At 37.1% G+C, this 24540-nt stretch overlaps 1 protein-coding gene across 2 annotated transcripts in view; it reads left to right on the plus strand.

Moving 5' to 3' along the window:
* The window catches only part of SDHAF3 (succinate dehydrogenase complex assembly factor 3), a 64082-nt gene extending 42324 nt beyond the window's left edge, over window positions 1–21758 (plus strand). For both annotated transcript variants that reach the window (XM_055114728.1, XM_003809693.5), the window contains one exon: window positions 20987–21758. In XM_055114728.1, the coding sequence (XP_054970703.1) occupies window positions 20987–21125 (139 nt within the window). In that variant the 3' untranslated portion in view covers window positions 21126–21758. The remainder of the gene's footprint in view (window positions 1–20986) is intronic.
* The last annotated feature ends 2782 nt before the right edge of the window (window positions 21759–24540 follow it).

Genomic DNA, 24540 nt, shown 5'->3' on the forward strand with positions numbered 1-24540 from the left:
GGCCAATGGCCACCCTTCATCTGGGAGGTGAGGAGCGCCTCTGCCCGGCTGCCCTATCTGGGAAGTGAGGAGCGCCTCTGCCCAGCCATCCCATCTGGGAGGTGAGGAGCGTCTCTGCCCGGCCGCCCCGTCTGGGAGGTGAGGAGCGCCCCTGCCCGGCCGCCCATAGTCTGGGAAGTGAGGAGCGCCCCTGCCCGGCCGCCCCGTCTGGGAAGTGAGGAGCGCCTCTGCCCAGCCACCTCGTCTGGGAAGTGAGGAGCGCCTCTGCCCAGCTGCCCCATCTGGGAAGTGAGGAGCACCTCTGCCCGGCCGCCCCATCTGGGAGGTGTACCCAATAGCTCTGAAGAGACAGCAACCATCGAGAACGGGCCATGATGACGATGGCAGTTTTGTTGAAAAGAAAAGGGGGAAATGTGGGGAAAAGAAAGAGAGATCAGATTGTTACTGTGTCTGTGTAGAAAGAAGTAGACATAGGAGACTCCATTTTGTTCTGTACTAAGAAAAATTCTTCTGCCTTGGGATGCTGTTAATCTACAACCTTACCCCCCACCAAAAGAAAAAAAAGAATAGGCCAATGGAAAAGTGTCCAAATGGAGATGCGCTGTAGGCGGTTGTAAATATGTGACTGTGGTGAAAGGCAGAGGTGGTCAGACTTGAGATTAGGTTTTGAATTTGGCAATGCTGAAGCTCTGGAACATAGAGGTGTATTGGTGGAAGGAATGACAAATGGCTGCTGAAGCCTGAGCTTTGGAGAACAGTCAGTGTAGGCGCAATAAGACTTTTCTTTTTCTTTTTTAAGTAGGAAAATTATTTTTTGGAATTTAATATAAACAAACATTAATTTCTACTTGTTTCAGTTTCTTTGTCATCTCTTAAAAAAAAAAGTACAGATGGTCCCCCACTTAACGATGGTTGGACTTAAAATATTTTTACTTTTACAGGGATGCAAAAGTGAAACACATTTAGTAGAAACTGTGCTTTGCATTGTGATCTTTTCCTAGGCCAGCGACATACAGTGCAATAGCCTTTTGTGATGCTGGGCAGTGGCTGGGTCCCAATCAGCCACTCAGTCACAGTACTCTACAGTATACTGTGTTGCCAGTGTTTATTTTGCCTGTCTGTAGGCTAATGTGAGTGTTCTGAGCATGTTTAAGGTAGGATAGGCTAAGCTATGATCTTGGGTAGGTTAAGTGTGTTAAATTATTTTCCCCTATTAGTATTTTTACCTTACAGTGGGTTTGTCAGGACACTACCCCATCATAAGTCAGCAAGCATCTATATAGTCTATGGGACTCGACTTCACAATTAGCTGCTGTTTGGTTGGGATTACACAAAGAATGATTACAACAGTAAGTTTCTCTCCTGGTTTCTTATTTACTTATTCATTTTATTATACTTTAAGTTCTGGGGTACACGTGCAGAATGTGCAGTTTTGTTACATAGGTATACACGTGCCATGGTGGTTTGCTGCACCCATCAACCCGTCACCTACATTAGATATTTCTCCTAATGCTATCCCTCTCCTAGCCCCCCTCACCCTCTGACAGGCCCTGGTGTGTGCTGTTCCCCTCCCTGTGTACATATATTCTCCTTGTTCAACTCCCACTTATGAGTGAGAACATGTGGTGTTTGGTTTTCTGTTCTTGTGATAGTTTGCTGAGAATGATGGTTTCCAGCTTCATCCATGCCCCTGCGAAGGACATAAACTCATCCTTTTTTATGGATGCATAGTATTCCATGGTGGTATGTGCCACATTTTCTTTATCCAGTGTATCATCAATGGACATTTGGGTTGGTTCCAAGTCTTGCTATTGTGAATAGTGATGCAGTAAACATACATGTGCATGTGTCTTTATAGTAGAATGATTTATAATCCTTTGGGTGTATATCCAGTAATGGGATTGGTGAGTCAAATGGTATTTCTAGTTCTAGATCCTTGAGGAATTGCCACACTGTCTTCCACAATGGTTGAACTAATTTACACTCTCACCAACAGTGTAAAAGTGTTCCTATTTCTCCACATCCTCTTCAGCATCTGTTGTTTCCTGACTTTTTAATCATCGCCATTCTAACTGGAGTGAGATGGTATCTCATTGTGGTTTTGATTTGCATTTCCCTAATGACCAGTGATGATGAGCTTTTTTTCATATGTTGGCCGCATAAATGTCATCTTTTGAGAAGTGTGTGTTCATATCCTTTGCCCATTTTTTTGATGGGGTTGTTTTTTTCTTATAAATTTGTTTAAGTTCTTTGTAGATTCTGGATATTAGCCAGCTCCTGGCTTCATTGATTTTTTTTTGAAGTGTTTTTGTGTCTCTATCTCCTTCAGTTCTGCTCTGATCTTAGTTATTTCTTATCTTCTGCTAGCTTTTGAATTTGTTTGCTCTTGCTTCTCTAGTTTTCTAATTCTTTTAATTTTGATAACAGGGTGTCAATTTTAGATCTTTCCTGCTTTCTCTTGTGGGCATTTAGTGCCATAAATTTCCCTCTACACACTGCTTTAAATGTGTCCCAGAGATTCTGGTACATTGTGTCTTTGTTCTCATTGGTTTCGAAGAACATATTTATTTCTGGCTTCATTTTGTTATTTACCCAGTAGTCATTCAGGAGCAAGTTGTTCAGTTTCCATGTAGTTGTGCGATTTTGAGTGAGTTTCTTAATCCTCAGTTCTAATTTGATTGCACTGTGGTCTGAGAGACTGTTTGTTATGATTTCCATTCTTTTGCATTTACTGAGGAGTGTTTTGCTTCCAATTATGTGGTCAATTTTAGAATAATTGCGATGAGGTGCTGTGAAGAATGTATATTCTGTTGATTTGGGGTGGAGAGTTCTGTAGATATTTATTAGATCCTCTTGGTGCAGAGCTGAGTTCAACTCCTGAATATCCTTGTTTATTTTCTGTTTCATTTATCTGTCCAGTATTGAGAGTGGGGTGTTAAAGTCTCCCACTATTATTGTGTGGGAGTCTAAGTCTCTTTGTAGGTCTCTTGAGAACTTGCTTTATGAATTTGAGTGCATATATATTTAAGATAGCTCTTCTTGCTGCATTGATCCCTTTACCATTATGTAATGCCCTTCTTTGTCTCTTTTGACCTTTGTTGGTTTAAAGTCCTTTTTTTTTTTTTTTTTTTTTTTAATTTTTAGTGCAGTGAAATCTCGGCTCACTACAACCTCAGCCTTCCGGTTTCAAGTGATTCTCCTGCCTCAGCCTCCCAAGTAGCTGGGATTACAGGCACCCGCCACCATGCCCAGCTAATTTTTGTGTTTTTAGTAGAGACAGGGTTTCGCCCTGTTGGCCAGGCTGGTCTTGAACTCCTGACCTTGTGATCTGCCTGCCTTGGCCTCCCAACGTGCTAGGATAACAGGCGTGAGCCACTGCGCCTGGCCTATAGTCTGTTTTATAAGAGATAAAGATTGCAACTCCTGCTTTTTTTTGCTTTCTATTTCCTTGGTAAATATTCTTCCATCCCTTTATTTTGAGCTTATGTGTGTCCTTGCACGTGAGATGGATTTCCTGAATACAGCACACTGATGGGCCTTGACTCTTTATCCAATTTGCCAGTCTGTGTCTTTTAACTGGGCCATTTAGCCCATTAACATTTGAGGTTAATATATTTATGTGTGAATTTGATCCTGTCATTATTATGCTAGCTGGTTATTTTGCCTGTTAATTGATGCAGTTTCTTCATAGTGTTGATGTTTTTTACAATTTGGTATGTTTTTGCAGTGACTGGTACCAATTGTTCCTTTCCATGTTTAGTGCTTCCTTCGAGAGCTCTTGTAAAGCAGGCCTGGTGGTGACAAAATCTCTCAGCATTTGGTTGTCTGTAAGGATTTTATTTCTCCTCCACTTACGAAGCTTAGTTTGGCTGTATATGAAATTTTGGGTTGAAAATTCTTTTTTTTTTTTTTTTTTTTTGAGACACAGTCTTGCTCTGTTGCCAGGCTGGAATGCAGTGGCGCGATCGCAGGTCACTGCAACCTCTGCCTCCCAGGTTCAAGCGATTCCCCCTCAGCCTCCCAAGTAGCTGGGATTATAGGCACGTGCCACCATGCCTGGCTGTTTTTTTTATATTTTAGTAGAGACGAGGTTTCACCATGTTGGCCAAGATGGTCTCGATCTCCTCTCCCTCCTCAGCCTCCCAAAGTGCTGGGATCACAGGCACAAGCCACCGCGCCTGGCCTCTTTTTTTTTTTTGGAGACGGAGTCTCACTCTGTCACCTAGGCTGGAGTGCGGTGACAAAATCAGGCTCATGGCCTCCTGCTTATTCAACAGATTGTATGGTGGCAAGGTAATTATTATCTCTAAACTAAAGGTGTATTGGTTCATAGTTCTTTTTTTTTTTTTTTTTAGACAGAGTTTCACTCTTGTTGCCCAGGCTGGAGTGCAAATGGCGCAATCTCGGCTCACCACAACCTCCCGGATTAAAGCGATTCTCCTGCCTCTGCCTCCTGAGTAGCTGAGATTATCGGTGTGCGCCACAACACCCGGCCAATTTTGTATTTTTAGTAGAGATGGGTTTCTCCATGTTGATCAGGCTGGTCTTGAACTCCTGACCCTAGGTGATCCACCCCTCTCGGCCTCCCAAAGTGCTGGGATTACAGGTGTGAGCCACCGTGCCTTTCCGGTTCATAGTTCTTTTATATAGCTATGACATTTATGCCCTAAGTCATCTTGAGTTGCGTGAATTCATCACACACACAGTGAATAACTAGTGGTGGAGATTTGAAGTGAAACTGATCTACCAATGTGGGGATGGAGGGATGATAGACTAACATAATTTCCATAATTTGCATCATACTGAAGCAACATATTATATAAACAAAATTACATAGTGAACTGAAACTATAGGAAAGATGGCAAGATAAACCTATTAGGGAACATAGTTTGAAATAATGTGTCATGGCTGTGATGAAATTGTAATGGAAAACAATAGCTTGGAGTTCTTTGAATATAACTCACTCTTTAAAAGATTAAATCCCTAGCACTTTGGGAGGCTGAGGTGGGCAGATCACGAGGTCAGGAGATCAAGACCATCCTGGCTAACTTGGTGAAACCCCATCTCTACTAAAAAAATACAAAAAAATTAGCCAGGTGTGGTGGCCGGCACCTGTAGTCCCAGCTACTCGGGAGGCTGAGGCAGGAGAATGGCGTGAACCCAGGAGGCGGAGCTTGCAGTGAGCCGAGATCGTGCCACTGCACTCCAGTCTGGGCAACAGAGCAAGACTCCGTCTCAAAGAAAATATAAAATAAAATAAATTTCTTGACTTCACATCAATTAAGGTATCTCAAAGGATTTTCCTACTTTTTTTTTTTTTTTTTTTTTTGCTTGTTTTTATTTTGGTTACCAGTTAGCATTCCATTAGCATGTTTTTTATGGGTATTTATTTGAAAATCAACATTTGACTTTCAAATGTGGAATTAAATGGACTTTGCTGCCTTTTTAATAATACTTTTTTTGTGATTGAAGAATTTAAATGACTAGGTGAGATTTTGTAAAATGGTGTAAAGGAGAAACACCTCCAAATAATCATGTTTATACTAATCCTCACTGAGTATCCACATTTTCTTGGGATAAACCTTGGTCTGAATTCTGATATTTAGATTTGCAAGCTCATCCATTCAAATTTGTTCAAGTTCTATGTGTTTCTGTGAAATTGAAGAGGTTAATATGCAGACTGCAAGGCTAAGTTGGCAGTTTGCCTTGTAAAACAAAATTTGTCAGGTGAATTGTGAATACAGGTTTTAGCTGGTCAGTACAGTTTACACATTTTATTCTTTTCCTTTTTTCTTTAATAAATGTGTATCAATGCCTGGTATTGCTAGACAGTGAAGGGATGTGGGTGTCTTGGCATGATCCTGTGTCTTGAGGACTTTGCTGTCAACATCAACAACAGTAAGAAGTCTGCTATAAAAAAACTTTGTACAAATTGCCAAGAGAGCATAGAGGCAAACCTGGGGCAGGGGTACAGGTGTCCTCAACAATATGACATTTGAACTGAGTCTTGACATCTTGTTCCATGAAGTAAATAAGGACATTCCAAATAGAATATATGGCTGCTGATGCATGGATGGGTATAGAATATTTGGGAATGTAAACCAGAAACTATCTGAGACAAGTCTAAACCAATTAACTTAGTAGTTTTTTGTCAAAGTTAAGGACATGCTCGTGACACAGCCTCAGGAGGTCCTGACATCATATGCCCTAGGTGGTTGGGCAACAGCTTGCTTTATACATTTTAGGGGACATAAGACATCAGTAAATACATGTAAGATGTATATTGGTTCAGTCTGGAAAGCAGGAAGAACTCAAATTGGGGAGGGTGGGAGTTCCAGGTCATAGGGGGAATGCAAAGATTTTCTGATGGGCAATTGGTTGAAAGAGTTTAAAGACCTGAAATCAATAAAAGGGAGTGTCCGGGTTAAAATAAGGGGTTGTGGAGAGGAAGGTTCTTGTTACGCAGATGAAGTCTCTTGATAGCAGCTTTTGGAGAGAACAGATTGTAAGACTTACTGAGTCTGTTCTGTTAGTTTTAAGGTTTCTGTTTTAATGTTAATGCTGGTCAGCTGTGCCTGAATTCCAAAGGGAAGAAGGTATGATCAGGCATGTCTGACCACCCTTTCCCATCATGGCCTGAACTAATATTTCAGGTTTACTTTAGAATGCCCTTGGCCAAGAGAAGGGGCCAGTTAGTTGGCGGGGGGGCTTAGAATTTTATTTTAGGTTTACAGGAATTATAGGTAGTTTGTATTGATGCTGGTGAAATAAGGAGCCAGATGAAGGACCTTATAGAATAGTAGAAATAATAATTGCTGTCTAAAAGTTATTAATTCAGCATAGAACAATGCATAATGGATTTTATGACTAAACTTAAAATGGATTTTATGTACTTTTCCCACTATAGTGTCTCACTCAGGGCATCAAAATACTAATTTGACTGATCTAGGCACTTTCTTTCTTGACAATGCTTGATAAAATTTTACAACTTTCAGTGATTTTTTTTTTTTTTCTTTTCATGCCAAGGCAGTTAAAGAGGAGTGTGTTAGGGTGGATTTACGTGTAACCACCTGATATGGTTTGGATGTGTGTCCCCACCCAAATCTCATGTCAAATTGGAGGAGGGGCCTGGTGGGAGGTGACTGGATTATGGGGCAGATTTCCCCCTTGCTGTTCTCATGATAGTGAGTTCTCACAAGATCTGATGGTTTAAAAGTGTGTAGCACTTCCCCCCCTTGGCTCTCTCTCCTGCTGCTATGTGAAAAAGGTGCTCGCTTTTTGTTCATCTTCTGCTATGATTGTACATTTCCTGAGGCCTCCCAGTCATGTTTCCTGTTAAGGCTACCAAACTGTGAGTCAATGAAACCTCTTTTCTTCAAAAATTACCCAGTCTCAGGTAGTTTTTTTAATAGAGAAGTGTGAGAACAGACTAATACACTACCCAATGTGTTCACCAGGCCTGCTGCCTAGACAGAGCCAATTTATCAAAACGGGAATTGCCATAGAGAAAGAGTAATTCACACATAGTCGGCTGTACAGGAGATTAGTTTATTATTATTCAAATCAATCTCTCCAAGCATTTGGGATCAGGGTTTTTAAGGAAAATTTGGTGGGTGGGGTACAGTGAGTCTAGAGTGCCGATTGGTGGGGTCAGAGATAAAATCATACAGAGTTGAAGCCATCCTCTTGCACTGGGTGGGGGGCCCACAGATAAGATGAGCCAGTTTATCGATCTGGGTGGTGCCAGCTGATCCAAGTGCAGGGGTTGCAAAACAAGCACTGATCTTGACAGAGGCAGGAGGCAGACAAATGCCTAGGTAGATAGGGAAGGGTCCCTAGTGAATCTCTGATCCACCCACAAGTGTTTACACTGGATGTTTTTGTGCAGATAAGGGAATACCTGCACAGGGTCTTGCCTGGACATGCCCACAGTGAACTAGAGGCCCACATGCACTGGGGGGAATGGGGTAGAGCCACCAGGAATTCGTGCTTTATGCAGGGGAGGAGCCTGGTCTCTTCAGCTTATGTGTGGGAGCCCTGGTATTCAGTCTGTGAGGTGGGAGCTTGCTGGCAGGACCCCCTCTTTTTGCCTAATGAATTCTGCCCTCATCACCCTTCAACGTGTTCACGTGCCTAATTTTTCCTGGTCATGAGACAAGAACTTGGATTTAGCTGAACTAAACTTAGAGCAAAAAATCCTGCATCAATCTTAAGTTTCACAATAGTGATATTATCCCCAGGAGCAATCTGGGGGAGGGTCAGAATCTTGTAGCCTCCAGCTGCATGAGTCTGAAATCATAATCTTTTGGCTAATTTGTTAGTCCTACAACAGCAGTCTAGTTCCCAGGCAAGAAGGGGGTTTGTTTTGGGAAAGATGTGTTATCTTTGTTTCAAACTGTAAACTAAATTCTCCCAAAGTTAATTCAACCTGTGCCCAGGAATGAATAAGGATACCTTGGACATGAGAAGCAAGATGGAGTTGGTTAGGTCAGATCTCTTTCACTGTCTCAGTTATAATTTTGCAATGATGGTTTCAATCCCTTCCTTTGGGTTTTATAACACCTTAATCTTAAGGTGTGGGCTAATGAAGATGGAAAAAGTGTGACACCTGCTCTAACTTCTTCCTGCTAACCGGGGGTGTAATTGGGATAGGTGTTGACTCCAAGGTGAGAGGTTTCATACACTTGGCTTTTGTGTTTTCTTCATGCCTTTTACATTTTTTATTATGTTACTTAACTAATTTTTGTTCCCTTTTCTTTTAGCCTATAAATAAATATCCTGTTCATTTCTTATATACTTATTCTTATATTCTCCTTTAGTGAGTAAGCTATCTTATTTGTTTGATATTTTAGTTTGATTACAGATATGTAGACTCTGGGTAACGTGAAATGTGATTGTGATAATGCTACACTCTTTCATTTGGTTAATTAGAATAACAAATGCAGAAGATAACTTGTAAGACATTAGAATACATTTAAATTTTCTGTTAAAATTTGACTTTCAGGGCTGGGTGCGGTGGCTCACGCCTGTAATCCCAGCACTTTGGGAGGCAGACGGATCACTTGAGGTCAGGAGTTCAAGACCAGCCTGGCCAGCATGTTGAAACCCTGCCTCTACTAAAAATACAAAAGTTAGCTGGGCATGGTGGTGGGCGCCTGTAATCCCAGGTACTTGGGAGGCTGAGGCAGGAGGATCACTTGAATGTAGTGAGCTAAGATCGCGGCGCTGCACTCCAGCCTGGGCAACAAGAGCGAAACTGTCTCAAAAAAAAAAGTATTAATATCATGATCGTCTGCTTTGGATCAGTATTACCCCAAATTGAACTGTGAAAGTACTGTCAATTTCAATATATATCAAATATAATTTTTAAAATACTTGATTTGATGTAACTCACTTGATGTTATAATAGATTCCTTTGGAGAGTAAGAATTATGCAGATTGCTATACATTTTTTTGGTGACAGCTATAATGTAAATAATTTGTTATAAAACATACTAATTTTATTTTCTCAATAAATTGGTGATTTTCTAAACAGATTACATCAAAATAGAATTTGAATGCATCATGTCCTTTAGTTTATATAATTTTTTTAAATATAGAATTAACCTGCATTACAGAGGAACAGGTAGTTAAAAATCTATTGCTAAATGCAGTTTTTCTGTAGAGTGAAAAGAAAAAGCCTGATTATAAAAAATGTAAAAAAAGAAAAAATTATAGTTTTGAACTCTTTATGTTTTTAATGTCTACGAGTGAAATTTTTTGTTCTATTTTCTTAACTATTACAATTTAGTTGTTTTTGATGACTAATATTGATAGTAAAATATTTGGAAGAATTTTTTCAAAAGCTTTTTTTGAGTTTTGTGTATTAGCTTTATAAGCTGTTTTTTGTTCCCCATCAATTTTTAAATCAGTAGTGTATATACATTCTTATCTAATTGGATCATTGTCATCCTTAGGTATTACAGTTAAACTTATTTTCTTGCTACTTTGCTAGAACCCATCCTCACCTCCATTGAGGTATAAGTGAGTAAGGTAAGGAGTTGGCTAGTTCGTTTTTTTTTTTTTTTTTAATGTAACAGCTTTACTGTGGTGTCATTGATGCATAGTGAACCACACATATTAATGTGTATACTTGGGTGAGTTTTGAAATATGTATACACCCATGAAACTGTCACCACATTCAAGATAACAAAAATCTATTACTCCAGAAAGTTTCCTTGTGCCTCACTGTATTCTAATATTACTAAAGAATAAATTAAAGGTTATATATAAAATATAAAATGTACAAGTAGTCCATTCACCTAAATGATCAGGAAAATGTATTTTTAAAATTAGTTTTATGAATACATTTTTAGATTAAGTAAAATAAGTTATGTAATATTACCTTAAGTACAATGCTATTATTGTTTCTGGGAACTTTGGGATGAATTTCATAAACAAGAATGTGCTTATTTTCTGTGCTGACTTCTCATTTCTGACATTATGACATTTGATTTGTAAGTGTCCAATATCATGGACATAGAGTTTATAGTAGACAAATATAAAGAATATTTGTGAACTAGGTTTTCTATAACATTTCCTTACTACTTCCTTAGCCAAGAACTTTCTATGTTCTTGCTTTTTTTTCTTTTTATCTTTGCTGTGCTGTGTCACAACTAACACCTTTTTTTGCTCATCTCTGGGAGTCACAGGTGAATCTTGAGTTTGGTTTACAGAGGAACCTGGGGAATTTGACTTCACAGAGGCTAAGCTTCATGGCCACCTGAGAAATTGACTTATTAGTGACACTAGTGTTACTTTCTATTCTTTGCACTCTGTATATCAAAGAGTTATATATTACAAGTGTTTGTGGGCTAAGAAATAGCATGTATAAGCTATCATCTTTGACTTGAAAATCATAAAACCTCGTCAGAATGAGCCCAAGAAACCAAATTTATTATCATTGCCAACATAGGTTCTTTTTTCTTTTTCTATAATATATTCTGTATTAATGACTTGGGCAGATGTGCTTCAAATCCCCAAAGTGTCTTTGAATTTAGTTATTGTAATTCAGGTAACTTTCAGGTTTCTTGTGGGGAGGAGTGTTTTTTGTTTTTGCTCCTCTAGGAGGCATGATATTTTTAATAAGTTCTCTAGGGAAAGCTTGACCAAATGCTCCCAACTTAGGTTTGTTGGTTCAGTGTTGCTAAAGAGAATCTTATAATAATTGAATAAATTTTGGGGGAAAGTTACCTTTTTCTTTCCTAGATAATAATTGGCTTTCCTTTGGTTGTTTACTTTAAAGAATACAAATAATTTTTCAAAACTATAAAAAATGACTGTCATTTTAGCTATCCAGGAAGTTGTGAGAATAGTAGCACAATTTATGCCTATTTTAAAGGGAATTTATAATTTTTGTAATTCAGAAGAAAGGCATCAGACTAATTCTGATTGTGACAGCATTTTATGATTTAACCTAAAATCTTTTTTTATGCTATTGAGGAAATTATTTGTATATAAAATATTTAAAAAGTCAAGTTTTTAATGGGACATGTCATATAGTTTGGTATTTTCTTGAACTCTATACAGTTGATGAGTACCTTAATAATGCTATTTTCATAAAATGTTTTAAACCATTTGGTTTTAGTATTAAAGGAGGCCTATGCTACATGCTTTTCTAAATAAGAATAGCCTTTTGTGAGGCAACTAATTATCTTTATTTACAGAGCTTGACAGTTTGGATTTTCATATATCATTATTACTTTGGGGCCATTTAGTTGTAATTTTGTTTTAGAAAACACAGATGAGCAAATACTAGATATATGATTAAACAAAATAATGAGAACTTAGATTTTCTTTTTTAAAGCTTGTGTTCAAATTATATTAATTACAATCTGCAAAATTGCTTTGATCTCTGCTGTTAAGGACAAATGAAATACTGGAGCTGTAATTTCCTTATCCCCAAATTTTTCCTATAGCTATTCTTTCCTTTCTTTCCCTTTCATTTAGTTACTTAAATAATATTTATTATAAAATATCAAAACAGTACAGGGTTGAGGTGTTCAGAACAAAATATGAAAAACTATTCTTCAAAAGTTTCTGGCCATCCTTTCAGCCTCTGTTTAAATTTGTACATGTTTTGTAGCATATTCAAATGGCATATATCCATGATATTTTGCAAGTTGATTATTTTACTTGGGAAGCTTTTCATGTCAGTACATGTTTGACCTTGTTCTTTTTAACTATTGCATGCTCTTTTGTAGTCTAGATGAACTATAGTTAATGTGACCAATCGTTATACCTCTTTCTATATGCATGTATTTTTTAAGGGATGAATGGGTCCAGTAGCTTTTCTGCCTTCATAGTCCTGTTACTCAGAGTCCTCAACTCTCCGAAATCCATTGTTTTCTTGGTTCTTGTCTTTCTGTGACTCTTAACCACCTTTCCATATTCAAATCCAATTCTCTTCCAACACTGTTCATTATTGGAATCTTAAATTGTGGCCCATATTTGTTTATTGAACCAGTCAGTCTCAGTCTCAATTTTTGTATGTCAGTTATATAAGGAATTTTATGCCACTTTGGTTCTAGCCTGTGGGGAATTTCAATGATTTACATTATAAATAAAAATATTAATGGTACACAAAGTGAATTATTAAATAAAGGTTACCAGCTATGTGCTAAAGTGACAGTTCTGAAATCCCACTGTTTTGATGAGGAAATTACTGTGAAACCTATTTAAAAATGATTTTGGTATGTCTTACTTGGATTTTAAAAATGTATATTGTAAAAAATTATAATAAGATGTTTAAGAAATATTTCTAAAGAAATATTTCTAGAAACAGAAGAAAAACTGGTAAATCAAGGCTTTATCAAAGAACTGTAAGCGGTCCCCTTTTGGGGATTGGTTTTGTGGAAGACAGTTTTTCTGCAGGTTGTAGGGGATGGTTTTGGGATGAAATGGCTCCACCTCAGATCATCAAGCTCAAATCATCAAGCATTATATTCTCATGAGGTGCACATAACCTAGATACTTTGCATAGGCAGTTCACAATAGGGTTCATGCTCCTGTAAGAATCTAATGCCACTGCTGACCTGACAGGAGGTAGAACTCAGGTGGCAATGCTTGCCTGCTTCCTAGCAGGCTGTGGACTGCACCACTACCTGGGAAGCTTTGTTGAGAAGAAATTTCAAACCCATAGTTGAAAGTGAGAAGCTATTGAAATAGTTTTAGTTGAATGTTTCTAATTTTAAGTTACATATGAATATGTATATGCATGTGTATATATGCATTTTTTTAATTTAGAGAAATCTCAACCATATAAAATGTAGAGAAAATATAATGAACCACTGTGTACCTATCACTCGACTTCAACAGTTGTCAACTCATGGCCAATCAGGTTTCATCTGTACCCTCACTTATTTCTCTTTCTCCCAGATTTTTAAATCACAAACATAAAATTTTTCTTAGGTATTTTAATGTAGACTCTTTAAAGTCATGACCATACTATTATGTCACCTCCAAAATTAGAATTTTTTTTTTTTTTTTTTTGAGATGAGAGTCTCACTCTCTCTCTCACCCAGGCTGGAGTGCAGTGGCGCGATCTCGGCTTACTGCAAGCTCCGCCTCCCAGGTTGATGCCAATCTCCTGCCTCAGCTTCCCGAGTAGCTGGGACTACAGGCGCCCGCCACCATGCCCGGCTAATTTTTTGTATTTTTAGTAGAGACGAGGTTTCACTGTGTTAGCCAGGATGATCTCAATCTCCTGACCTCATGATCTGCCCACCTCAGCCTCCCAAAGTGCTGGGATTACAGGCGTGAGCCACCACACCTGGCCAAAATAATTCTTAATACCAAACATCCAGTCAGTTTTTAAAGTTTCCTGATTCTTTTTGTTAGCAGCTTTTTTTTTTTTTTTTTTTTTTTTTTTAAAGACAGAGTCTTGCTATGTCACCAGGCTGGAGTGCAGTGGCACAATCTCGGCTCACTGCAACCTCCGACTCCTGGTTTTAAGCAATTCTCCTGCCTCAGCCTTCTGAGTAGCTGGGATTACAGGCATATGCCACCACACCGGCTAAGTTTTGTATTTTTATTAGAGACAGGGTTTCACCATGTTGGCCAGGCTGGTCTCGAACTCCTGACCTCAAGGGATCCACTCAGCTCAGCTTCCCAAAATGCTGGGATTACAGGCATGAGCCACTGTGAGCATTTTTGTTCAAATAAGAAAGTATTATAATTAGTTAATACACCTGTTAAATCTAAAATTCTTTTGTTAAGCTCTTTGAGTTAATTTTAGAGTTACAGAAGAGAGTTGCAAAGATAGTACAGGTTCCCTATACCTTTCTGCAGCTACTTCCCCTGTGATAGCCTACATAACTATAGTACTGTTATAGAAACTAAGAAGCTAACATTGATGCAATATTATATTATTAATTAAACTACAGAGTATATTCAGTTTCACCAGCTTTTATAGGAATTTTTTCTTTCTGTTCCAGGGCCTGATGCAAGATCCTGCATCACATTTAGTCATCAGAGCTCCTTAGTTTCCTCTAATCTGTAATAGTTCCTTCCTTCCTTTTTCCTTGTCATTGATGGCCTTAAAACTTTTGAAGGGTACTGATCAGTTATTTAATAGAGTGTCCCTTAATTGAACTTTATCTGATGTTTTCTTATGATTAGATTGAGGTTGTGCATTATTGGGAAGAATACCACCGAGGTGATACATCCTCTCAGTGCCTAATTATCGGGAGGTACATGAGGGCAGTGTGACTTACTACTGGTCATGTTTACCTTGATCATTTCATTGAGGTGGTATCTTTCAGCTTTCTTCACTGTAAAGTTGCTATTTTTCCTTTATTACTTCTGAGACTGGCGTTATTATGTAGTTTTTCATAGTCTGAATCATGCTGATTGCATTCCCATGGTGATGTTTAACACTTAGGTCTCTTGTGTTTCCTGTAAATTGATAATTAGATGTAGAGGCTTATTAGGTGTATTTTTTTGTTTGTTTTTGGTTTTGTTGTTGTTGTTGTTTTGGTAATATGTACTAATATCAGAAGACATGTAATATCTGGTTGTTTCTCTATGTTATTCCTTGAAATGGTTTATTTAGTTTGATTCTAAATGCTGGTAAGAAGAAATCTAATATAGTTCATTTCTATTCTTTAAAAACATCTGTATAATAGATAAATGAGTTCTAAAATTGAAGTAATTTAAGATAATTTATAATTTGGTTGTTTTCTTAATGTTATTAAACTGACACATTTTTTAGATTTTAATTTTAGGTTTGAGGGTACATGTGAAGGTTTGTTGCGTAGGTAAACTTGTGTCACGGGGGTTTGTTGTACAGATTAGTTCATCACCTAGTCATTAAGCCCAATATCCAATAGTTATCTTTTCTGTTCCTTCTTCCACCCTTATGTAGGTGTCTGTTGTTCCCCTCTTTGTGTTCGTGAGTTCTCATCATTTAGCTCCCACTTACAAGTGAGAATGTGTGATGTTTGGTTTACTAAAAACTAAGCAGTCCTCTTGCCTCGGCCTCCCAAAGCTCTGGGATTATAGGTGTGAGCCAGTGTGCTCGACCATACCAGTAATTTAATAGTATCAATTTGATTCAGACTATAAGCAAGTTTAATATACAGGTAGAGAATTAGAGAGTACAGTGAAGGCACAGCTGGCCTTATAATATTTAATTGTTCTATCACTGACAAACTGGTACTACAGCTTCTCTGCCTTTTCAAAAACTCTAGTGGGAAACAGTATAGCATGAAGGTTAGTTTTTTTCTACTAGGAGACTTTAAGACTGTGTTTCTGTAGTTCACTGCTGTATTAATTTCCTGTGTCTGCTGTAATAAATTACCACAGCCTGACTTAAAACAATGGTAGTGTATTCTGGAGAGGCCTAATTAAAGAGTGAGAGGCTCTAGGGAAGAAATCCACATCTTTCAGCTTCTGGTGGATCCAAGATTCCCTTGAATTATGGCCATATCGCTCCAAACTTATTTTTTCTTCATATCACATTCTCCTCTGTATGCCTAATTTATCTCATCCCCTCTAAGAATACTTGTGACCGTATTTTCAGGACCATCAGAATAATCTCATCTCAGAATCCTTAATCACACTTGCAAAACCTATAATATACATATAAGGTAACACAGTTTCAGAGATTAGGACTTGACATCTTTTGGGGACACCATTCAGCCCACTGCACCTGCTCTCACCATACTCAAAAGTGTCTCTCTTCGACAGCTTTCTGCTACTTGAAGCAGCTGCTTAACTTACCCTGAGGAAGCACTGCACATTCTCTTTGGTTCAAGAGAGCAATCATAGAAATCTTCTAACTTTCGGGATAGCTTTATTCTTAGAAGCCAGCATAACAGTTTGAAACCAAAGGATGCTGTTAGTTAATGTGTAGTGTAGTATTTTTCTGTTCTGAGTCTCTTCCCTCCAGGTAGATATGCTTGGCGGGGTGACTTAGTCATAAATTCACATTTTACTGCTGCTTCTTCCTATATCTGGAAACCTCCAAATTGTGGTCCTGAAGTTATTTTTATTTTGGCCATTTTTCTCTCTTGCCAGGAAAGGAATGCTGTTGCAAGTACATGGAGTCAAAGACTAGTCGGTAATGGGTGGTGTACGGGCGAAAGGTTGGGTTTTTTTGTTTCCTTTTCGTGAGTCTTTCTACCCAAGATGTTCATTCATTGATCATTTCTCACACATGAAATGTATTTCTACTTTCCATAAGAAACATTATTCCCATAATTATTATAAATTATACCCTAAGTGAAATATTCTCTGAAATTATGCACAAAGTTATGAAAATTTTCAAAAATGGGAAAGTTATGTATTCACCACTCAGATTTAACAAATATTAATATTTTGAAATATTTAGTTCACTTTTTTAAAGTAAATAAATATTAAAAGGTACAGCTAAAATTCCATTCCCCTTTCTTACTCCTCAGAGGTAATCAGGATCCTGATGTTGGTTGTTTCCATGCTTGTTTTTATGTTTTGTACATTTGCATATATTTGTAAATGATATATATATTTTTAAACTTTTAAAAAAGATTTTTGCTTTATTTTTCAACAATTTAACTATCATATGCTTAGGTATAGTATTTTGTATTCTGCTTGGAACTTGCTAAGCTTCTTGAATTTATTTTTCCTTAAAATATTCATTAAAATTCATAAAACTTTATAAAAATACGATATCCGGCCAGGCACAGTAGCTCAGGCCTGTAATCCCAGCACTTTGGGAGGCCGAGGCGGGTGGATCATGAGGTCAGGAGATTGAGACCATCCTAGCTAACGCAGTGAAACCCCATCTCTACTAAAAATACAAAAAATTTACCTGGGCGTGATGGTGGGCGTCTGTAGTCCCATCTGCTGGGGAGGCTGAGGCAGGAGAATTGTGTGAACCCGGGAAGCACAGCTTGTAGTGAGCCGATCGTGCCACTGCACTCCAGCTTGGGCAACAGAGCGAGACTCTGTCTCAAAAAAAAAATAAGATACCCATTAAAATTTATTTTTCTGCTAAGGCAGTAACCTCTTTTCTTGGATTCCACTTAAACTTACGGTAGATCTTTTGGCATTATTTCACAGATCACTAATCTTTTACTCATTTTTTAAATAGTTCTGTTTAAAACTGGATAATTTCTATTGCTGTATTTTCAAGTTCATGAATCTTCCTTTCATCTCCAGTCTACTATTAAGTGACATTTAAAAAATTCCAGATAGTGCATTTTTGAGTTCTAGAATTTATTTGGTTCTTATAATTCCTCATTCTCTGCTGAGATTTATCTGCCCCATTTATGATGACTGTATTTTCTTTTACATACTTAACATTTATAGTACCTGCTTTAAAATCTATCTCTGCTTATTCTAATGTCTGAATAATCTCAGGCACTGGTCTCCATTGATTGCCTCTTCTCTTAACTGTGTTTGTAATAATTTTTAATTTTTTTCCTGGACACTGTAAATGATACATTGTAGAGACATTATTCTAGATTTTTCCTCACCCAAATGGAAACTCGGTGGCCATTAAACAGTAACACCCTCTCCTACCTCCTCCCAGCCCTTAGTATTATCTATTCTTTCTGTCTATGAATTTTCCTATTCTAGATATTTCATGTAAGTGGAATCATACAATATGTCTTTTTATGTTTGGCTTCTTAGCATAATGTTTTTAAGGTTTATCCATGTTGTAGTATGGATCAGAACTTCATTCCCTTTTAAGGGTGATAAATATTCCATTGTATGTGTATACCACATTTTGTTTATCTGCTTGCTGGTGGACATCTAGGTTATTTTCCAAATGTCGTCTATTGTGTATACAAGCATGTGTTTGAGTTCCTGTTCTCAGTTATTTTGGTAATATACCTATGAGTGCATTTGCCGGATCATATGGTAATTCTGTGTTTAACTTTCTGAGGAACTGCCAATCTTTTCTGCAGTGGCTATACCATTTTATATTCTCATTATCAATGTATGAGGATTCTAGTTTATTCCAACTGTTATTTTTCTGGGGTTTAAAAAATTATTATAGTAGACATCTTAGGGTGAAGTGGCATCTCATTGTGGTTTTGATTTACATTTTTCTAATGGCAAATGATTTTGACCATCTTTTCATGTACTTGGCCATCTGTATATCTTTGGAGAAATGTCTATTCATGTGCTTTACCCATTTTTAAATTGGGCTATTTGTCTTTTAGTTGTGGTTTCTTATATATTCTGGATAATAAACCCTTTTCAGATATGATTTGCAAATTTTTTCTCATTTTGTAGTTTGTCTTTTTACTATTAGGTGTCCTTTGATGCACAGAAGTATTTAATTTTGATACTGTCCAGTTTATTTTTGTTGTTGTTGCTTGGGCTTTTGGTGTCATATCTAAGAACCTATTGCCAAATCAAAGGTCATAAAGATTTACCTATATATTTTCTTCTAGGATTCTCATGATTTTAGCTCTCATATTTAGGTCTTTGATTCACTTTGAGTTAATTTTTGTATATGGTAGAAGATGGGGTGTCTAACTTCACTCTTTTGCATGTGGAAATTCAGTTTTCCCAGCACCAGTTGTTGCCTAGATTATTCTTTCCTCCACTGAATGGATTTGACATCTTTATCAAAAATCAATTGGCTATATATGTAAGGATTTACTTCTGGACTCCTCATTCTATTGGTGTTATATATCTATTCTAATGCCAGTGCCACACTTTTGTTTAATGTAGCTTTCTAGTTAAGTTTTGAAATTGGGAGTTGTGAGTCCTCTGTTTTTGCTATTTAGAGCTCCTTAGTTGTCCATTTTTGCAAATGAATAATTTCTTAAAGCCTGCTTTTTAGATTTTATTTTTTGGAGTTTCATCCGTGTTGATACATAGACTTGTAGCTTATTTGTTGTGACATCTTTATTATCATCTGAGTAAATTTCAGTGTATTTGACTTTTCTATTGAAGTACAATTATTTCCAATTTTTTTTTTTTTTTTTGCTTTAACAATCAACATTCTTGTGCATGATACTTGTTCACATGTTTTAAAGTTTCTTTAGGATGGTAGGGTGATTTTTGCCTTGCCAGGAAACCTTTGGCAGTGTTTCGAGACATTTTAGATTATCAAGACTGGGAGAGGGGTGTTACTGCCATCTGGTGGTCAGAGACAAGAGATGCTGCTAAACATCCTGCAATGCAGACTCTCACCGACCCCTCCCCACCCCTACCCCCCCTACACACACAAAATAGTGCCAAGGTTGAAAAACCCTGCCTGCCCTGAAGCATATAGAAGTGGAATTGATAAAACTTGAAATGTTTTCATCTTAATAAGTGGATTTCTGTAAATCATGGAAGAAATATTTTCTCCATAGGTTTGGAATGTTTGGAATTAAAGTTGCTCTGGCAATGCTGCCATTCCAGCAATTACAAGCAATTTATATATCTCAAGCCAGATCAGGTAGCAGCATTATCCAGAGTTAGCCAGTTCATTCACTTTAACTTCATGAACTAAAATACTTTGGCACTTTGTCTGCTTAAAAGATTAATTTTAGAGTGAATCTGTTTCAAAACAGTGGCACTTGTGCAGATGGGGATAGTTGGAATATTAGGCTGAATGTACTTATTAATAAGACCAAATTAGAACATGAAAAAGTTTTTCTTGACACAGATGGTTGTTAAACATTGAAGGCTTAAAGGTTTAAGAAGTTTTTCTCTAGTATATTTTAAATTAAAATTGTAATTGAAGACATAGGAATGAATTTAGACTCACTTGAAGATGTGTTACATGTCACCGTGGAATACTGTGCTGCCATAAATAGGATGAAAGCATGTCCTTTGCAGCAACATAGATGCCATGATCCTAGGCAAATTAACACAGGAACAGAAAAATAAAATTTTAAGTGGGAGCTAAACATTGAGCACACATGGATGTAAACTGGGAACAACTGACAGCATGGACTACTGGAGGGAGGTATGGGTTGAAAAGCTACATGTTGGGTATTGTGCTTACTCCCTGGGTGACAGGACCTGTACCCAAACTTGAGGATCATGCAGTTATTCCCATCTAACAAACCTGCACATGTACCCCTTGTATCTAGGGGATATATGTGCAGGTTTAAAATAAAAGTTGGGGGAAAAAAGACCCATGGTTCCTGTTTGAGAATCCGTTGAAAGCTATGGCCCCAGAAATGATGTCCGTACTTGTGTAAATACAATTTTGCGTATGGTTTGAGGTGGTTTATGCATGCTTCTGAAGCCCATCCAGGGACTCACCACTCTTTACTTATATCCAGGTTAAAAATTTTGCTAAAAGTTGGTTAAAACACTTAAAAGTGCTAAAAATAGATATACATGAAATTATCAATGAATTGTATCTTCACAACTATATTTATATCTCCTTAACCAAATACTTCTGCATTTACTGATGAGGAAAAATAGGTGACTCAGAATTAGAATTCAAGTCCTCTAATGTTAAATATTATTTAAACTTTACATCTATAACCTTCATTCTTTATCTTTTTAGGTGTATGCAACAGCGTTATCGCAACAGGCTAACGAAAACAGACAAAATTCAACTGGAAAAGCATGTTTTGGCACCTTCCTCCCAGAAGAAAAACTTAATGACTTTCGTGATGAGCAAATTGGACAGTTGCAGGAGCTGATGCAAGAAGCCACAAAACCCAATAGGCAATTTAGTATTTCTGAGTCTACGAAACCAAAATTTTAGTCTATACAACAAAGCTTAATAAGACATGCAAAAATTTAGAACCCCTACTTTGTCATTGGTTTTTGAAATATATTTAAGCTTTGAAAACACCTGTTATTAATGAAATACTCTTTTATTTTGGATATTATGATTGCAGTATATGGATCAAGATCACTAGTGACAATTGAAAAAACTATTGGAATAATAGCACTTGTATGAAATTCAGTTTTGGAACTAAACAGCAAATAATGTATCTAAAATGGACAAATTTCTAGAATTTTGCTGAAAACGTTTTAAAATGCTATTCTCATCCAGCCATATTAGTCTTCTGGCTTTTCTTTAGCTTCATCAAATAAGCATGTTGTGATAATGATAGATGTACAATTCCAACAAGGTTATTATTTTTTAAATACATTGTCATTCTGAACATTTTATCATTTCTACTTTAATAATACGTACATGATTTTTCTTCTGAATGTCTCTTCTCCCTGCATCACTGTTCATTCACAATGAAAGGTTAGGAAGAAGCTTTAAAATTCACTATTTTACTATCATTTGTATAATAAACTAAACTATACAAAGTATAATACGTTTCCTCCAGTGTTTGTTTGTTAATAACAACCCCTGAAATAATGTGTAGCTACATTGAGACTCTCATTTATCAACTAATAGTTGAGGACATTACAAATCAACTTAAGTATAATAAACTTTCCTAAGATCTCAAATTTTAAAAACGGTAACCCCATTTACAATATAAAATGTGGATTTTAAAAAATATTATGCTAAATGACTTGTATCTTTAGTTATTGAAACCTGATTCCCAGTGTGATACTATTAGGTGGTAGAGCCCTCATGAATGGGATTAGTGCCCGTATAAAAAAAAAGCTCCAGGGAGATCTCTTGCCCCTTCTACCATATGAGGATACAGTGAGAAGATGTTAAAGCAGAAAGTGGCCCCTCATGAGACACTGAATCTGCTGGTGCCCTGGTCTTGTACTTTGCAGTCTCCAAAACGTGAGAAACAGATTTCTATTTATAAGCCACCCAGTTTAAGGTAATTTGTTATAGCAGCCCAAAGAGACTAAGACAGTTAGTTAGGAAGGCTTACTCCAAGATTCTGAAACGATCATTTTTTTAGATGTACTTGCAATTTATGTCATCTCTTTAGAAACTGATACATGTTTTCTCTGGGTTGGTGTCTCGTGTTCTCTCTTTGTATATACCTGCTAGGGCCACCTTAGTCCGTTCTTGCATCCTTTTTTTTTTTTTTTTTTGAGTCAGTCTGATCTGTTGTTGGTCTTTCTCATTGAGAAAGATGATAATCAATAATTATTCCGTCTGTGTTATAACAGGCTTCAGGGATACAACAATGGATAAGACAAAGCTCCTGCCCTCAAGAAGTTTAAAATCTAGTTGTGCATTCAGGAGCCCTCGTTCATCATGAACAAATACATCTGCAAACTCTTTACAGCATTATCCTTTTCATCATGCCTAATAGAAACCTAATACTTCTGAAGACGCTGCTTCGCTGTAGTCTTGTAAAGTGGGCCACAACTCCCACTTTACAAGAGACCCATCCTATTGTCCCTTTCAACCCATCACTATGCCACCCTCGCTTAAGAACTCGTTCCTTTGTGGCTTTTTTTCTTTTAGGGTATACTTCCCTTCTGTTCGTTGGCACTTGACTTAACCTCAAATCTTGCCATTATTTTGGTGACTTAGTATTTATGTCGTTTACTTAACCAGCAGACTGAGAGTTATCTAGCATTATTCACTTTCATTCAACCACTCACTCATGCCATGGCTACACTTAAACCTTCACTCTGTTCAGAACTGTTTTGCATCTGAAATTATGAATTTCAATATCCTGTGCTTTTGCCACTATCTCTTAACAATATAATCAGTTTCTTACTCCCACTGCACAATTCATTCAACAGATACTTATTAAAAACCTGCATTTGCCAGATGTCATTCTAGGTATTAGCGATATAGCACTTATCAAAGACAAAAAGTCTGCTACCCCCATGGAACTCACATTCTAAAGGAGAGAAATAAAATATGTAGGGTGATAAGTACTATTGAGAAAAATAAAAGCAAGGATAGGGAATAGGGCTATGGTTCCAAAATTATAAACTGAGATTCCCTGGGCACCTCAGAGAACTCAGGGGTGCTGCAGGATATTTTAACTTTGAGGAAATCACAGTCACATTTGTGTTTGCTGGACACCACGCACATTACTAGTGCAAGGATTTTCAGTTTTACAGTTATATTGCCACATTCTTTTTAATGACAGATCTTTGTGAAGCTGGGCTTTTAGTGGTTGCTGTGATAAAAATGCAAATATCACAGAAGATGAGTAACAGAAAATGTGGGTAGTGTTGGTTAATATGATTACAGTGTAAGTTGCATAGTATCCAACAGGTGCTAAATTGTTTTGGCACAAATAAGTTGTTTGGACTACTTAATAAACAAAACTAAGTTTTGTTTGCTGTTTTGCCTAGATGCACCGTGCAAATACTGGGACACCAAGTTCGTGAACTAAAAGTTTGGGTAATAGGGAGTGGTCTTTAACAGTAAACTGATACATAAACTTATCAGTCCTTTGACTACTTGGTGCCTTCAATGTCATTCTACTAGTGCTTTTATTTCCATTACAGACTCCCTAGTTTCTGTGATCCTTCACTTCAGCCAGCCACTGAGCAGTACCTTCCATGTCTTTTTCTTTTACTTCACCTGCTGCTCTAGCCAGGGTAACCACTCACTTGCCAAAATCAATGGGATATTAATCACTGTAAGGTTGATAATTTGAAGATTTGATAGTATTACTGTCTTCTGCTTTTAAACCACTTCTGCTTTTTATACTGCCTACTTCTCCTTTAGATTATAAATTTTCTCCTCCCTACCCCCACTTTTAAAAATATGATGTCTGTGGGATTTCATCCTCAGGACTCTCACATTACACATTTGTTGCTTCAAATATTAGCTCTACTCTTAAATCACTAACACCAACCTAAATCTCATTTTTAAATTTTTAATTTTTGTGGATACATAGATGTATGTATTTATGGGGTACATGAGATAATTTTAATACAGGCATGCAATGTGTAATAATCACATGGAAAATGGGCTATTCATCCCCTCAAACATTTATCTTTTGTGTTATAAACAATCCAGTTATACTTATTTTTAAATGTACAATTATTGACTATAGTCACCTTGTGCTGTGAAATAGTAGGTATTATTCATTCCTTATTTCACTTAACATACTGACCTCCAGTTCCATCCATGTTGTTGCAAATGACAGGATCTCATTCTTTTTTATAACTGAATAGTACTCTATTGTATACCACATTTTCTTTATCCATTCATCT

The sequence above is a fragment of the Pan paniscus genome, chromosome 6 (assembly GCF_029289425.2).
Source record: "Pan paniscus chromosome 6, NHGRI_mPanPan1-v2.0_pri, whole genome shotgun sequence".
NCBI classification, from domain to species: Eukaryota; Metazoa; Chordata; class Mammalia; order Primates; family Hominidae; genus Pan; species Pan paniscus.